Source organism: Gossypium arboreum, chromosome 13 (assembly GCF_025698485.1).
Source record: "Gossypium arboreum isolate Shixiya-1 chromosome 13, ASM2569848v2, whole genome shotgun sequence".
Taxonomy (NCBI): domain Eukaryota; kingdom Viridiplantae; phylum Streptophyta; class Magnoliopsida; order Malvales; family Malvaceae; genus Gossypium; species Gossypium arboreum.
The window spans coordinates 128512952-128530712 of NC_069082.1; the positions used below are offsets into that span (position 1 = coordinate 128512952).

At 32.0% G+C, this 17761-nt stretch overlaps 1 protein-coding gene across 1 annotated transcript; it reads left to right on the forward strand.

Moving 5' to 3' along the window:
• The first annotated feature begins 3034 nt into the window (after positions 1 to 3034).
• On the forward strand, positions 3035 to 12121 carry LOC108453707 (serine/threonine-protein kinase TOUSLED-like). Its single transcript, XM_017751974.2, has 16 exons — positions 3035 to 3611; positions 4065 to 4154; positions 4359 to 4562; positions 5229 to 5276; positions 5517 to 5624; positions 5711 to 5755; positions 6655 to 6767; positions 7804 to 7870; positions 8017 to 8083; positions 8939 to 9036; positions 9148 to 9327; positions 9486 to 9696; positions 9848 to 10112; positions 10650 to 10704; positions 10901 to 11062; positions 11793 to 12121. The coding sequence occupies exons 1-16, from the start codon at positions 3354 to 3356 to the stop codon at positions 11886 to 11888; spliced, it is 2067 nt and encodes a 688-aa protein (XP_017607463.1). The 5' UTR covers positions 3035 to 3353; the 3' UTR covers positions 11889 to 12121.
• The last annotated feature ends 5640 nt before the right edge of the window (positions 12122 to 17761 follow it).

The following is a 17761-nucleotide window of genomic DNA, read 5'->3' on the forward strand; positions in this document are numbered from 1 at the left end:
TATTGAATAAAAGTTAAAAAATTACCGTTGCTTGAATTGAATTGAATGTTACATTTTATTTAATTTATAATTAATTTTAAAAATTTTTAAAAATAACTTAAAATATAAAAAACCCTTTTAAAAGGTAACCATATAAAAGTTATTAATTAATTTTATGTGCTTAAACAAATTTTTATAAATATTTATTAAAAAAACTATGAAACTTTACCAAATAATATATTTAAAAGATATAAAAAAAACATCTTTTAAATAAATAAATAATAACATAAAAAAAGAGAATCGAACCTGGTCCAAATCATGATGAGCCATTCAAAAAATTTAAAAACTGAGCCGATTTCATCCCTAAATAAAACAATGAATGATTAAAAAAATAAACAACAAAGTTAGATAATATGACAAGAGTCTCTCCTATCTTAACTTGTGGTCAAGGATTTGATTCTCGCATTGGATATGAAGCAAATTTAAAACTTGTGACCAACATTTATCCATTAATGAGCCTACGCAAAGGATTAGGAAATAGTTTTTTTAAAAGAGGTCAAACTATAATTTTATCATTATATTAACATATTATTTCATAATTTTTAAAGTGACTATAAAAAATTACCATATTAAAGGGTTAAAATGCAACTTAATCATTATATTAACTTAAGAGGAATTAAATAATAATAATACCATTCGAGGAGTCCAAAGTCCTTGTCTGCCATTTGGTGTTGTCCCTGATCAGATTTGGCTCAATTAGTGAGCTTTATTGAGCATTTTATTTTTAATGTATTTTAAATGTTTATATTATTACATCACATTATCATCTTTAATATATATTATTAATCTAAACTTAATTATTGAGTTGAGTTTGAGTTTAAGTACATATGAACTTAGTCGAGCTCAATTTTAAGCTTGAATATGAAAATTAATAAACGAGTTTAATCGAGCTCGAACTTAGAAATAAATGTTTGATCAAGCTCGACAAAGGCACACCATAATGGAAGCCAATGGGCCTTGGCCTCACAAAATTTTTGGAAATTTTAATTTTTACCTTGAAATTTATTGAAAATTTTAATTTGCCCTCTTAATTTTTTGAAATTTTCATTATTCCTTTTAAACCCCAAATTTCTAAAAAAAATCTTGTTAATCTCTTAATTTATTTTGAAAATTCTAGTTAAACCCTTTTAAAACTTAATTCCAAGATTTGCCAGTAGAGTTTGAGCCTAGTGTCAAGCTTGAGCTTGCCAGTATTCTAACTTGACTCGATTACACTATTGAATAGAAGTGGATAGCTTTAAAAAACTTAAGGGACATTTGGTTTACGAAATCTTATATTTTCGATGGTAATGTAAGATTCTGGAAATATGATTGCCGTAATTGGATTTGAAACATTCTTATGAGACGATGATCTCACATTGTCAAGTATTTAAAAAATTTTAAGGCATAATGTCAAATTTAGTCCTTAACATTTACATATTTTGTTAATTAATTTTTTAATAATAGTCGAATTTGACAATAAAACTTTCAGAAAAAAGGAGCTGAATCGTTTTTTTAATAAAAATTTTGACTATTAAAATTTTAAACACGACAACTCGTATGGCAATTCACATGTATTTTATGTTATTTTTATCTTGAATTTTTATATTTGATTTTTTTGAATATTGAAATTCTTTTATTTTTGAATAGTTTATAATTTTAAATAATTTGTTGATATAGCATATAAGACAAATAATACAATGTGAGCATAAAGTACAAATGGACTGCCACATGGGTTGCCACGTCTACATCATTAAAAAATTAATGTTTTAGTTACTATTTTCGTTTAAAAAAACGATTTAAATCTTTTAAATAGCTAATAGCTAAATTTAACCCAATAAACGAAAAATATCTAAATTGACAAAAATAGTAAAAATCAAGAACTAAAGTTGACATTATGCTTTTTTTTAAGCATAGATAAAAAATAACTTGAAACATTGCATGATAAATCACCTCCAAAATATGAAACTTAAAAGGAATCTTTGAAGATTTTTCAAGAGTTAAAAAAACATGTTTTTTTCATACAAAAATTATTAGATGGTTCAAGTTTTCTCAATCTTAAATTAAAGAGATAAGCAAAATCACATATTATTATTTTTTACATTTTTACTCTCAAAAGAGAATTTAAGTTTGAATATTGAAGACAATGTTGTTCAGATGAACAACCATGAAATTTGGATTTTTTTTTTCTTTTTTTGAAAGTTTCACTATTACAGGTACAGTACATTCACAAGTATATATATATATATATATATATATATATGTTTAGCTAACTACAATATAGAATCAAGCTAATACAAAATACAATGGACGAAAAATCCGTCACAATTATACATAACGAGACTCGAAGGTACTTATAGACTCGAAACTTTTGTCTTAATCAACAAATAAGATCTTATTGACTCGAACTTGGATACTCAGAGTGTACTTAGACTTTTGCCAACACTCTTGCCATTACTTTACGGGTAAATTACATCAAATGTCATTAAGTTATTAATAAATTTATATATTAATCACTCAATTTTAAAAAGTTACAAATTAATTATTAAACTATTTGAAAGTTTTCACGTTAGGTTGTTAAAATCATTGTTGTATGACTTTCTCTATTCACCTCGATTGCACCAATCGATAGCTCATTTTTCCCATTTTTTTACAATTCAACCCCCATGAAATAGCTTTATATGTCACATATTTACGAACCAAAATTCAAACAATTTTTTTTACGATATTCGGCACTAATTGTAAGATCAACTTGAATTTAAGACATGTCATTCTATTTGTCGACGAATACTGATCTAACGTAACGATAGTTGAATCGTCACTTGGAGCTCACTAGAAAAAATTAAAAAAAAACTTAATAGTATAGTGGCTTAAATAAATTTTGTTGAGTGATTCAGTGATGATTTTGTAATTTTTTAAATTAAATGACCAAAATGTAAACTTAATAATAGTTTAGTGACCTCAATAGAAGTTTATCCCTATTTTATTTACTTATTTCAATGTTAGTGAAGGCCTTGTTACATCCAAATATAGACCCCAACTTCCAAATCAAACATCCCCATTGAAAATTCTAATATTTTTCTTGGAAAATCTCTTGAATTTTTTCTCTTCCATTTGCCCCAATCTCGGAACTTCAAAAAACCCAAAAACCTCTGATAGAAAAACCCCAAAACTAAAAAAGGAAAATCTCACCGCAAGCCGTACTCCTTATTTGATTCTATCCCCTCAAAACCCTAAACAATTTCTTTTAGGATCTTGTCTTTTTTTTCACAGTTCCTTAATGTGTTGATCACTTATTCTGTTGTGTTTTTTGTTGGATCGAGTTTGGTCCCGCAATGTCGGATGATATGTTGTTACATTTCTCTTCTAATTCCTCAAACCAATCGGACAATTCTTTGCCTACAAAGATGGCTAAGCTTGAAGCTCGCTTAGTAGGCAAGGTTTCTTCAGCCACTGGTTCTCAGCAACCGCCGCAAACTCAACAACTACAGCAACAGCAACAGCCGGTTTGGGCTTCTCTATCGTCGGCTTCGAAATTCGTTTCTGCTGAGGACTTGTCGGAGGCTTCTAGTTCAAGTGATTCCGATGATGAGGTAAACAGCTCTTACATTTCTTTCAAATGTTGTTTGGTTTTGGGGCACATGTTCCAGCAGCACTTTATATTCTAGGCAGATGGAACGATTGCGATTTTGGGTGTTCTTATGTTTAATTGTTTATTTCTTTGGAAAGTAGTGGTTAGCTTGGCAGTGGCTCACTTTTGTGTCGAGATACAACACGGCTTGTTGAAATGATGGGTGTAAATGAATTGAAGTTTTATTTAGTTAAGGTGGATCATTGGAATTGATCGAATATTCGGTTTAATAACTTGTTTTTTTTTTCAGCATTTGAAGTTGTCACCAAGATTTTGAGTAAATTTTGTACCATTTCTATGTAAATTTGGATTACGTGAACCCCATTGTCCTGTCTTGGATTGTTTAGTTCATCGTTATCGTTTCAAGTATTGAGAACTGAATTAATGTCTGTTTATATAAATCTTATGATGCTAGAACGGAGGGGAGTTTTTAATACAAGCCAACACATCGAAGCGCCAGAAAATTCAAGGAGATGGTAACTTGCCAGTTTTTGAGCATGTTGAGGTAGGTTCATGATTCACGAGTTTATGTTGTTGGAGGTTCGGAAGCAATCTCTTTGCTTTTGAGCTATTCAACGTAATTTAATGGCATTTTTACTGAAGCAATTTGTTGGACAGCTTTGTGTAATTGTCTCTTTTTACTTCTCTTTTGCACTGTAACTTTTCCTTTTACGTTCTATAAATTTTTTTATCATGAAAAATCGGTTAGGCGGCTACTGAAGGGACGCAAAAGATTGTGGAGCCTATGGAGTCCAAGGCAAGTTCCGAAGGAAATAGGAGAAAACAAGGCCGTGGAAGGGGTCACTCTGTTTCAAGCAGAGGCCGTGGTTCTAGAGCTAACGATCAGACAAAACAAATGTCTAGTTCGACTGTAACACCTTCAAATGGTCAACTTGAGAACTCTTTCCACAAGGTGTGCCTTTACTTCCATTGAATGTTATGCTTTTTTATTCTGTTCCTGTTTATTGTTAAAGTTGCCAACACCAAAATTGCACATTATATTATTATCTAGCAACCTTTTAGTTTTTGGTTTGTTGGACTATTCATTTTAGTGCCATATGGGCCAAGATTGGGGCAGTTCAAGGTCAAAGTTTTAAAGTTTAAAAGGTAAAGGTGAAAACAGAAGGAAAATAAACTAATCTTGAAGACTTGGCTTGCATATTTTTCCTTCTGTTTCAGTGGTTAAACTTATTCTCTGGAGTTCTTTATATTACTCTATATGGTCTACACTGTTCTTGAGGAAAGAGAGATATGAGGGAAAATTAAAAAGTAAGGTCTATATTGATAAGAAATAATGCTTATAGTGTATATTTAAACCTGTGGGAATGTCCTTGTTTTCATTTTATTTTCCTTCTACACTAACTGGTTTATTGTGAAAGAAAATATAAGAAGAAATTTTCCTTTCTTAAATTGGATACAGACAAGAGGAATACTAGGAAAACAAGAGATTTATTTTTTTTCTCTTCCTTTATGGCATAGCAGACTAGTTGGTAAAACTAGATAACTATTATAAAAGATTAGTTATATAAGTCAAATCACACACACTTTAAGGCAGTTTGATATTTATATAACCTCTCAGGATAAGCCTAAAGAGCAGTTCCGGACTGATCAGCGCACTTCATTGGAGGTATGTATTTTCGTAAAGTATTTCTTCATTTTAACTATTTAGATAATTTCTTCAATTTTTAGGCAACAAGTTGGATTTTATTTATTTTAGTTCGGAAATGTGAAGGAAAAAGGACTATGATTTTCCTTTGCAACCAGTTTAAAATTTCTTTTCTAAAATATATATCCGGGTCATTTTCTTAGAGGTGCAGCTGATTTTTATGCTTCAGTTCTAATCCTTTTGGTTGGCAACCTAACTTAGGAAGAGGTAACATCTTTACGTGCAAAAGTTTCAGCCTTGGAGGAGGACCTACGGAAATGTCGTCAGGAAGCCTCTGACTATCAAAATCTTTGTCGGCAACTAGAGAAGGTTTTCAAGTGCCTCTGCTAATATGCATTGCAAACTGTCTTTATTTACTTACTACTTACCTTTTAGTGTTTATTGTGTTTTGGCAGGAATTGAAAGATATTAAAGATTATGACCAGCAAATGAAGCCAAAGGTGTTTGTTACACTTAATTGATGGATCTAGATATACTGAAAGTTCTAACCTTATTCAATCGCCATTGATATGAGCTTATATCACACCTCTAGTACATTTATAGTGCAGATCTTAGATAAACAAGATTTTTCTTCTGGTTTTTTCCCTCCTCAAAGAGGGGGAAGAAAGGATTATAATGCTTCAAGTAAGAAACATATAAAATTTCTATTCACGTCTTTAACTAAATCCAGGAAGGGATCCTCTTTTTTTTTTTAATTATAATTTTTATTCAAGCTCAGAGGCAACTACATTACAGTAATCCATTTTCAGATAAAATTAACATATTTTAGATGGGATGGTGACTGTCTATGGTTTTTACGTCGTTCTGTTATTAAAAGCAGCTAAATCTTGCATATGTAAACTAAAGTTATAGTGAACAGGCGTCCTTGACTAGAAGCCCTTTAATGCCTGGAATTTGTCTTTTTAGGCAATGTTACCAAACAAGGAAAAAACAACACTTACGCCAACATAATTTGACTCATTTCTGATGGAACTTACATGTTTATGCTATAATGGAATCTAAAGCACCCAGATTTTTGTTATTCGCTATGATGGAGGCTTGTTCTTTGCTTCAATCTGATATATAAAGTTGCTTATATTTCCATAAGCCACGTGTCTTCCGAGGAAGCCTGTTTTTGTAATATTCTTGTGGACCGTTAACTTTATGCACATAATTGAACTTCTAAAAATGTTGTTCGTTTCATGAGGCAGAATATAAAATGTTATAAATATGTCACCCATACCTAAACAGGAAAATGATAATGAAAAGTACTAGAAGGCAAGTATGTTTATTAACTCTGCTTGATAGCAATTTATGGTGTTAGTTTTAATTCTGGGCTTCTTATTGGATTGTTATTCAGAGAACAAAAATGATATCTGATCTGTTGATAGCTGTTTCGAAAGCTGAGAGACAAGAAGCTAGGATGAAAGTACGGCAGGATTCCTTGAGACTCGGAAATGTGGGAGTAATCAGGTATATCAAGATCAACGAGCTTCTGATATTTAGTTTATGTGGTTGAAACAGATTCTTCGTGCATGACATGTTGCTTAGTCTGAGAGAAAAAGCTAATAGAAGAAAATTATGTTAAATGCTGGAAAATTGCATATACCGAGAGCAAACAAATGATGACTGTATTAAGTGTGTACCTGTGTTTCAATAAAAGAATGTACGCTGCAACCTTCTGACCTAAAATGTGGTGTAATTAACAAAAAAACCAAAACGTTTTAGATAATGTGCTTGCTTTGTATCCTCCATGTTTGACGTAGTTCTTGGTGAGTGAGAAAAAGAAAATTCTTTAGAATGTTGTTATATTTGATTATATGATCAAAATAGCACCAAAAAGAAAAGAAAAGAAAAGAATAGAAAAGAAGATGATTATTTTAAGTAGTTTAAAATGTTCAATTTAAGAATGTATTGATATAGATGGACTCATAAAGCTGCTACATGTTTTTCTTGATACATTTCCTAAACTATCCATAAACCCCCAAACCTCAAAACTAATAAATTGGAGGGTGTTATTTGCGTAAGCGCACTACAACTCATGACCTTCAGGTTGCTGTAACAACAATGGTTGGCACTGAGCTAAGACTCAGCCAGCATAAAGCTGCTACATGTTATTTGAGAACATTATCACACAGTTTGTTATGATTGTTCCAACCTGTACTAAAATAATGCATTGCTAGTTTTCCTTGCAAAAATAATATAACTGTGTTGCACATCATAAATTGAAATAGGAAGTTATCATGTTGTCCACAATTCCTTGATATTAATAAAACGGGTGACTTTGATGTTAAACATAAGTTGGGGGTGGGTGGGGATTTTTTGGTGAAACATGCAAATGCAATATTTCTTTATAATTCTCTGTACAAGCTGCTTTTTTTACAAGCTACTTGGTTTAATGTTGTTCTTTCTGCATCATGTACATTATTCATGTTAATGTGGCATCACAGTTTTACAATTCATCATATCTCTTGATTAATGAATTTACCCCATATTCTTTTGCCTTCAGAGCTGGAACAGTCATATCTGAGACTTGGGAGGATGGTCAAGCACTGAAAGATCTAAATGCTCATCTTGTATGTTCTTCTTTCCACATTGTCTATGTAAACATAAAAGGAAAAGTTAGTTGATATAACAATTTAGGCTGGAGGATTCTCCCGTTTTTAGTGTACTCTCATGATTATTTTTAATTTTAATACATCTTCCTTCATTTTCTTTTTAGAGACAATTGTTGGAAGCTAAGGAGGCCGTTGAACGACAGAGGAAACAGTTGAAGAAGCGACAGTCTGGTAATGCTTAATTTCATGTTCAAAATGCTTACCAAATATGTATATTTAAGTAGAGTGCATATGAGATCAACAACAATTATGATACACAATAAAAGTATAATGAGCATTAGACTAGGAGAATTTTTGCCTTTTATGACACAAAGAGTAAGCCTTAAAGAGGCATAAACCTTTTGAGAGTCAATCTCTTAAAAGAAAGTTAATTTATCATTTATGCTGAATTCAAACATAAGTTAGAATCACAATTACACAAGTATCAATATAAAATAATCATAATTAGGTAGCACTTACCGAAACAAAGAAAAGCAAATTTGTTAATATCAGTTGGGATAACTATTTTACTAATATCTTAATGACTCAATCCCAAAGAAGTAAAATAAGATTTTGGTTAGTGATTATATGACCAAATGGTTGCCATGCTCTAGAGAACAATTTATTGCATGCTGCCAGCCTACAAGCTTCAATTTTGTAAAAGATATACTATTTTGAGTCAACTCATTAGAAAATCATGTGCTAACCAGGAATCTGGCTGTATATCTAACATTTATACTATTATGTGTTTTAGCCATTTTCTGCACAAGGTGCATGTTGAAAGGATTTTGACCACAATTTGACTAATTGAGCTGGCATTGGGGAGTCATGAGTGGTGACATTTACTTGAAGACTTTACTCATTGTATATGCCCCTAATTTTTCATATACTCGTGCACATACACTGTTGTAGATGAGCACACTCTTCAATAATGGAACATAAACAAATATTGTAGTGCACACACACATGCACAGCCAGCATGACTGAGACAGAAATTTATAAAGGAGTATACTTCTAAAGAACAACAATTTTATGTTTTGTTTGAAGACAAGGGTGATGCTAGTGATGCAGAATCTAGTACACAAGAAGAAGATATCCTAATCCAGGATGAGATATACAAGTCACGTCTAGCCTCTATAAAACGTGTAAGTTTATCTCTACAAGTGATTGCCTTATCTGATATTCTTAAAGAGCATAACTGTTATGTTGAGTTTTCCTTGCACATCCTTCATGATTGAGTTATGGTTTTTCTTTAGGAGGAGGAAAGTCTTCTCCGTGAAAGAGATCGCTATGAACTAGATAAGGGAAGGCTTATACGTGAAATGAAGCGCATTCGGGATGAGGATGGTTCTCGTTTTAACAATTTTCAAATACTGAATAATAGATATGCCCTTTTAAATCTTCTTGGCAAAGGAGGATTTAGTGAGGTTTATAAGGTCAGAACTCTGGCAAGCTTATATATTTGAAATGTTTTGCTTAGCATGTTTAAACTTGGCCTATTAGATACGTCAAAAGTCTGGAATTCCTTTGCCAAAATTGGCAATTGTGAAAATATATCTTTTTGCAGTGATTTGAAGTGAGAAATTTCCGGCAGGCTTATGACTTGGTAGAACATAGATACGTTGCATGTAAGCTTCATGGTCTGAATGCTCAGTGGAGTGAGGATAAGAAGCAAAGTTACATACGGCATGCAATTCGAGAGTACAACATTCACAAGACATTGGTGCACCATCACATTGTTCGGCTTTGGGACATTTTTGAGATTGACCAGAATACCTTCTGCACTGTCTTAGAGTACTGTAGCGGTAAGCTATCTGAACCACTTCATATGTCTGGGAGCCGTTTTTGATTTAGTTTCTTAGTAGAAAAAACCTGCAAATTCTCTGGATGATGGTTTGATAAATCTACCTTGCATGTTTAATTTCATTGTCTTTTGATTTCTTTCATTGCTTCCAGGCAAAGACCTCGATGCTGTTTTGAAAGCAACACCAGTATTGCCTGAGAAAGAAGCTAGGATAATCATAGTCCAAATATTCCAAGGCCTTGTATACTTGAACAAAAGAGCACAAAAGATTATTCATTATGATCTGAAGCCTGGCAATGTTCTCTTTGATGAGTTAGGTGTGGCAAAAGTGACTGATTTTGGTCTTAGCAAAATAGTAGAAGATGATGTTGGATCCCAGGGTATGGAACTTACATCCCAGGGAGCTGGAACATATTGGTAAGTAAACAGTTTGATGTCCTTCCTTGAAAAAATCTATCTTTGCTGCATTTTCTCCCCATTTTTGCTGCAATTTCCTCATATCTTATCCCAGTTATCTGCTAAGTTTAACATATTTAGAAATTGCATGTTGTTGAAGTTAATGCTGTAGAAATGACCTGAAGACATGAAACATTATCTGAAACAGGAGTGTCCGTGTTCTTGGGCACAATTTTTGTTAATATCCTTATGAGGATAAATTATCGGAAAGAAAATTCTCTGATTTGTTACATTGTGCTATATATTTTATGCTGAAAAATAGTGCATTCTACTATATGTCCTTCAAACGGGGTTTGGTTTATATCGGTGTTCAGTTGGTGTTAAAATAGGCTCTCTTTCCATATCAACGGACTCATTATTCTACTCTAATTATTGCATGTAGGCTTATTGAATTAGTAGGTGATTCTAATTTTCTATGTTTGTATATAACCTATTCTTTCTATTTCGTGCTTGGTTCTATAGTGTGTGGTTGTATCTCCTTTTGTTTTGTGATTTCAGGTACTTGCCCCCGGAATGCTTTGAGCTCAGTAGAACGCCTCTGATTTCATCGAAGGTTGGTGACAACATCCCCCATTTCTTCCTTCTCGCTCTTTTTTCCTTGCTAATTGAAATTGAGGCCGGATATGAAACTTGATTAACAGATGTTTGATTACCATGTGTCAGATCAGTTGATCCATTCACTGTTGTTGCAAATGGTTTGTTATTTGTCTTCAAATCTTCTTTTGATTGTGGTATTCCATTAAAAACAGGTGGATGTTTGGTCAGCTGGTGTTCTACTTTACCAAATGCTTTTTGGTAAACGCCCCTTTGGGCACGACCAAACGCAAGAACGAATATTGCGTGAGGACACAATTATCAAAGCTCGTAAAGTCGAATTCCCATCAAGGCCAACGGTCTCCAATGAGGCAAAGGTTTGTTCTATTTATCTTTGATAGTTTTTACTTCTTTTTCCTTGATGGATAAAACATTTGTATTACATTAGCATCAAAAGCCAGAGAGTTGTAAAATTATGGTCATTTCAGTACAACGGTTTGACTTTGACTCAATGTTTCGATTGTTTATTGTAGAGAATCTCTTTTTAAGAAAATACTTCCTCTAAGTGGTAATCCAATTTAGAGTTTATAGTTCAATGACATGAGACATGAACAATAAGGGTATTTGTTATTTTACTTCAGTAAAAAAAGAGGCTGTCGGGATAAGGGAAGGAATTGCAGGTGCCAGGATTTGAGCTCCGGACTTGCTAGATGCCTCTTCTCGTAGGATTACTATATAAATCAATTAAAGATAAATTATAGGTTCAAGGGCATTTGATATTTGCAATGATGTTTGAACTGGATTGGACTTGCCAGTTGTACTGGGAACTGGCTGGGAAATTAGTTCAGAGAAGGCCATTAGACCGGTTGACCAAAGAATCGGTATGGATTGGTTGAACTGGGTGGCTGAATCGAATTTTTTTTACAGACTGATTTGACTGGTGAACCAGTGACTTGGTTCAACCACTGATCTGGTTCCGAAAACTTTGGTTCTTTGTATCTGTACATATGCTGCAGAGTTTCTGGGTTTCAGTATTGTATTTTACCAGTTTGAGACTATCATGAAATGACGATATACCGTGTAATCTGATTTCCTGTATCCATGCAGGATTTGATACGTCGATGTCTAACGTATAATCAAGCAGAAAGGCCGGATGTTTTGACGATAGCACAGGATCCGTATCTGACATATTCGAAAAAGTAAGAAGAATGTACAAGATATAGAGAGAGAGCCAAAGGGTACTGAAAAATAGCAGGGTATGGTATTAAGAGAATTTGCTTCCAATTCTTTTGCAATAAACCACATGGAATTTTGTATAGTTTTGTGATTATATGTATAACCCTGCTTGTATTAACCTCAATATTTTAGTCCATCTTTTAAGTGTTTTTCCTTTAAAAAATAGTTTTTTGATCCATACTAGTCTTGAAACTTGACAATTTTTCTTTCCCAATTTGATCCCTTAGATTCTGTTAAGGTGTGTTGATGTGACACTATAAAATTGTGCTACATAATCACATCAAAATTTTAAAATTATATATAAATTTAAAAAAATTATTATTATTTTTTAAAATTTGGTAATGACATGATACAGTTTCAGAGTACCATGTCACCATACTTTAATTGAATCACAACTTGGCCAACTTGCTCTTGCCCCACATGAGGGGAGACGACTCGTGTTACCTCGGGATATGGTTGAGGGCATGTAAATCCTTAACCATGATTGAAAAGGGGACTTTCTCTATGCACCCCCTTCATTGGACTCTATCACCACTATTATTTAACCACAGTACATTGTGGCTCTTCGCTATACTTTAAGTGATGCGAACCGTCGATAATTATTGCTATCTCTGTCTTGTTTGATTTTAGCATCAACAAATTTTACTATATATATTTTTAAAGTTTCACTACAATAAATATAATACAATTAAGGATAAATTTCAAAATTATATATCAATTTTATTTTAATGTATAATGTTACACGTGAATTTTAATTTTATATAATTTTATATAGGAAAATTTGAATAATAATTTATATATTCACATTTTATGATCATAGACAAAATAATTTAAAATTTATGTGCTCCCATGCATGTCTGGTCTTCCATTGATTGGAACCATATTCTCAACGAAGATAATAACTCGGTTGTCATAATTAAAATAGATACCAAGACCTTCAAACTCTGACATTAGGATCAAACAACAATAGTTCCTTATTTGAGCTAGAAAAAAATAATTCACCTTTTTTCCAAAACACCATAGAATAATCAACTCCATAAATAGATTCAATATTAAAAACTTTACTCCATGTTTATTTCATTACCCAAAATTCAAAATTGCCTTTTTTATTCTGAAAATAACACTAGGCGATTTATAAAAGTCGAAAAAAATTCCATTTATGTATTGGTAGAAAGTCATTATGGTATGGAGCAGGGAGTACTGAAAACTTTTCATATGCCAAGTCGAATGAAAGAACATGCAAGTCACTAGCATCGAATAAAAGCACCCTTTTATGCAATCATTACAGATATAACTATACATAGGATCACCTTCAAAAGATATCAGAATCTCCTTCCAGGAATCTGTTTTAACAGAATACAAGTGAGCATGGTAGAGAATAACTTCTGTCCAGAAACTTTCAGCTTGGAACATCCTCAACACCTTGTAGTCATTCGTTTTAATAACTTTTTTATCAGACCGATAAACTTGTGGCTTGACCAATTTGTCTACCGATTCAATTTCTTTTTTTAAAAAAACCTTTGTTGGAAAGTCTTTTTTTTTTTGTTGGAAAATCTTCTATATAAGCAAGTGTCGAACATAATCTATTTAATGGAGAGACTTATATAAGTTATTGTATTGAGGGTTTAAGCAATTATTATGTTCATATAAGGAACTTTTCTTAAGAGTGCACTTTGATAGTAAAACCATTTATGTTGTGGTTTTATTTGCTGAGTTCAAATAGGTAAACTTAGTGGTGAGAGTATTAATCATGAAGGTTCAAAAGTGAGGAGAATTATAATGAGGTGTGTGATAGAAAAATTGACTTACGTAAACAATTCCTATGTGTTTGATTTGTTTACTATTCCCTGTTTGGTGTCAAAAAAGTACCCACTTCCCTTACACTCCTTTCTAGCACTTTGTGTAATTTGCTAGCAACAATTTAATAGTTTCAATTTGTATCAAAGCTAACAACTTCAAGTAAGTAGTGGAGATCCTAAATGTTGCTAGAATTAAGCTATGGAAAGTTCTTCTACATCTTGTCCCATATGCTGGAAGTTGAAAACCATGCTTACTGGAAAGCACAGATGAAGGCATACATAGAGTCTATTGATGAAAAGGCACGACGTGCTGTGTTGACTAGTTAACAGCCACCAAAGATGGATGTTGAAAATGGAAGAGTAGTTAAGCGAAAAGTCCAGTGGACCATTGAGGAAAAAATGCTAGCCAATGCTAACAACAAAGAAAAGTTATTTTTTGTGGAGTGAATCTATAGGAATTCAAGAGAATTGTCACATGAACTATGGCTAAGTGAGCATGACATATAGTGTAGATTGCTTATGACGGTACTAATTTGTCACAATTTGATATGATAAATCAAGTTCTTTTTTAATCAGTTGTTAAATTTCTCCTTAAATAAATAATTTGTACGTGTATTTGAAGTGTGTCTTATGACCAATTACACAAAATCTTACCTTTTGAGCTTTAATGATCAATTGTACCTTGTGCAGGAGGTGACTTAGGCAAAGATACAAAGGAACTTTTAGACTGCCATTGATGCCGCGACATCATATATTTGGAGTTGCGACATTGAAGCTGATCACCAACTTAGGAATTGAACTTCGAGCAACAACAACACTACAGGTGGACTGGTGACAAAGTCACAACACCAATGTCTACAAATTGCGACAGCATGTTGTTAAAGTCACAACATTGAAGACAGTCACTAAGGCTAAAAGATCTTAACCATTGTGGTGCCAAATCGTAACACCAGGAGCTGAAAAATAAAAAATAGTAAATAACATTAAGACTTATAACTTTTCAAGCTAATTTTTAGGATTCTTTGTACATAATTACTTGTGGTAAGCAAAATTTTAGGATCATGATTATTCTTATCATATGTTTTTAATTTTGTTCAATTTAATCCTTAAAATTTGTTCAATTCTATTAAATTGATTCACATAAATTTTAGATTTTCAATTTAGATATGTTACATTACTAAATCAAGCATATCAGTCTTATTATTTAATAAAAATAATTTTTTACAGATATTTAATAACAATATTTGATCAAGATATATATGGTTTATTGAATATATTTATTATTTATTTTCATTAATAAATATATTTTATAAAAAATTAACTTTTTATTATGACCGAATTATCCTTTTCTTAAATATTTAAAATATTTTTTTAATGAGAATTTTCTCATTCAAAAATAATTTATTCTAAATAAATATTTTACATTACCTTTAATTATGGTAATTAGAATCTCTTAATAAAAATGTGTACCCGTCTCAACTTCTCTTGGTAGTATTTCTATAAAACCCATTTGCATTTTTTGGGTACACAATGGGCAGTTGTTGGACTGATCCATTGGTTAAGGTATGTACTAGGACACTATCGAAAGCTGCCCGTAGCACAGGTATGCAAACTAATTACCCACCACGTATTGCGTGAGATTACCATTTCTGATATTCCCATTTTGTGGAGCTGGTGTTGAAAATTTCCCAAAATTCATCAGATAAATTTCAAATAAAATCAGTAACAATCATAAATAGAGAAGGAAAATGCAAAGTAGAAATGAAGTAGCAGATATGGTGTTAATGAAAATCCTTTCAAAACTTGAAAGTAAGTCTGTGATACGCTTCATGAACGTTTGTAAATGTTGGCGTTCTTCTCTTCCAACTCCTTATTTTTGGACTCAACATCAACACAATGGTCTCAAAAGCAACAAGCTCCGACTCCTCATCAAACGCTACCATCAAAGTGCCCATTCTAAAACCACTTATTTCTCTGAACTTTCAACTGAAAAGAGTGAAAAGTTTTGGGTGAAACGAAACGAAACATTCATATTCCCTACTTTGAGAATATTAAGGATCAATATTCTATTCATGGTCAATGTAATGGGCTGTTGTGTTTGCACAACCATGATGATATTGCCATTTGGAACCCATGAACAAGGGAAATTAAAATCCTTCCGCTACCCCCAATGCAACTCGATCCTGTTTATGATGTAAATCTTTTGAATATTGGGTTTGATTATAAAACGAATGACTACAAAGTGCTGAGGATGTTCCAAACTGAAAATTTCTCCACACAAGTTGTTGTCGACCATGCTCACTTGTATTTTCTTAAAACGGATTCCTGGAAGGAGATTCCGATGTCTTCTGGTTTTCCTACGTATAGTTATATCTATGATGACTGCATAAATGGGTGTTTTTATTGGATGCTAGTCGGAGATTTTGACTTGCATGTTCTTTAATTCGACTTGGCAGATGAAAGTTTTCAACACTCCTTGCTCCATACCATGATTGCTTTCTAATACATAAATGGAATTTTTTCGACATTTATGGATCACTTGGTTCTATTTTCAGAATAGATCGTAGAGCTAAATGCAATTTTGAATTTTGGGTAATGAAAGAATCATGGAGTAAAGTGTTAAATATTGAATCTATTTATGGAGTTGATTATCCCATGGGGTTTTGGAAAAATGGTGGATTGTTTTTTTCTGGCTCGAATAATGAACTATTGTTGTTTGATCCTAATGTTGGAGAGTTTGAAGGTCTTGGTATCTATTTTAATTTTAGCAACCGAGTTATTACCTTCGTTGAGAACATGGGTCCAATCAATGGAAGACCAGACATGCATGGGAGCACATAAATTTTAAATTTTTTGTGTCTCATTTCAACTTTGTCAATAAAATGTGAATAAAATGTCATGTGAAAATAAAATGTCTCATTGGCAGGTTCAAATCAAGGATGTGACAAGGACGATAAACATGGTGACAGATGTAATGTCTAAATGCGTTAGAGATCGTGTAATCGAGAGATCGTGTAATCGAGTTGCACGTATTCACTCAGGCACTTTCAGTAGTGCAAGATATTTTGTTACGAGATCAGCGTTAAGTAGTAATTTTGGTTTTGGTTGAGACTTTAAACTCAACTTCCATTTTTGTAACTAAAATAAATAAATTCATTTATGCCCATGAATGACTCTCCTTGTAAATAAATTTACTCAGGTGATAGAGATCTACAAAAACAAACCCTACTTGAAAATATAAATTAGTAGATATTAGCAAGTAGGGTTATATTCATAGAGATCGGTAATAACTTTATTTCTTGAATAAAATGAGTAAAATAAATATGCGAGGAAATTTTAGAAAATCAAAGCAAAGAAAATAATAATTAAAAGTTTGAGGAAATCAATGGGGAAAAAGTCTAGTCAAAAGAGAAAAAATTGGAACTTAATTATAACTTATTTAAGCTTTAATTATGTATGTCCAATTAGTTCTTCTGTTAGCTCATTCAAACAAAAAATGAATTATACGTGAAATCAAATGAACAAAAATGAATGGAAATGATAAAGTTAGAGAAATAGATTACATCCACAAATAAATACATTTTCTCACCGAGTATAGATATGACTTGTGAATTAAGGTTTTCAATTATTATTTAATTAATTATAATTAAATAATTGATGTTCGAAAATAAAATAAAATTAATTAGTTATTATGAATCCGTTAAATATGAAAATAAAATATATTTCCTTGTAGAATTTTTTACAGTAAAATTGTCATAACTTTAACGAAATAAAATTGGGTTGAAAAATTATTTAATTAAAATTTGATTTAATTAATTAATTATTATTTATTTATTTTAAGAAATAAAAATAAGTATTGGATTGATTTATAAAGTATTAGATCAAAAATACAACAAACCCATATAATTGGACCAAATACATGAGTGATAACACTGTTGGTCCATATTTTACCGGAAAAGATGCAACTCCGGAGGGGATTATACATATGTTTTGAAATCTTGGAAAGCGGATAGGTTTGCGAGTGATGATTGATGAGGTGGT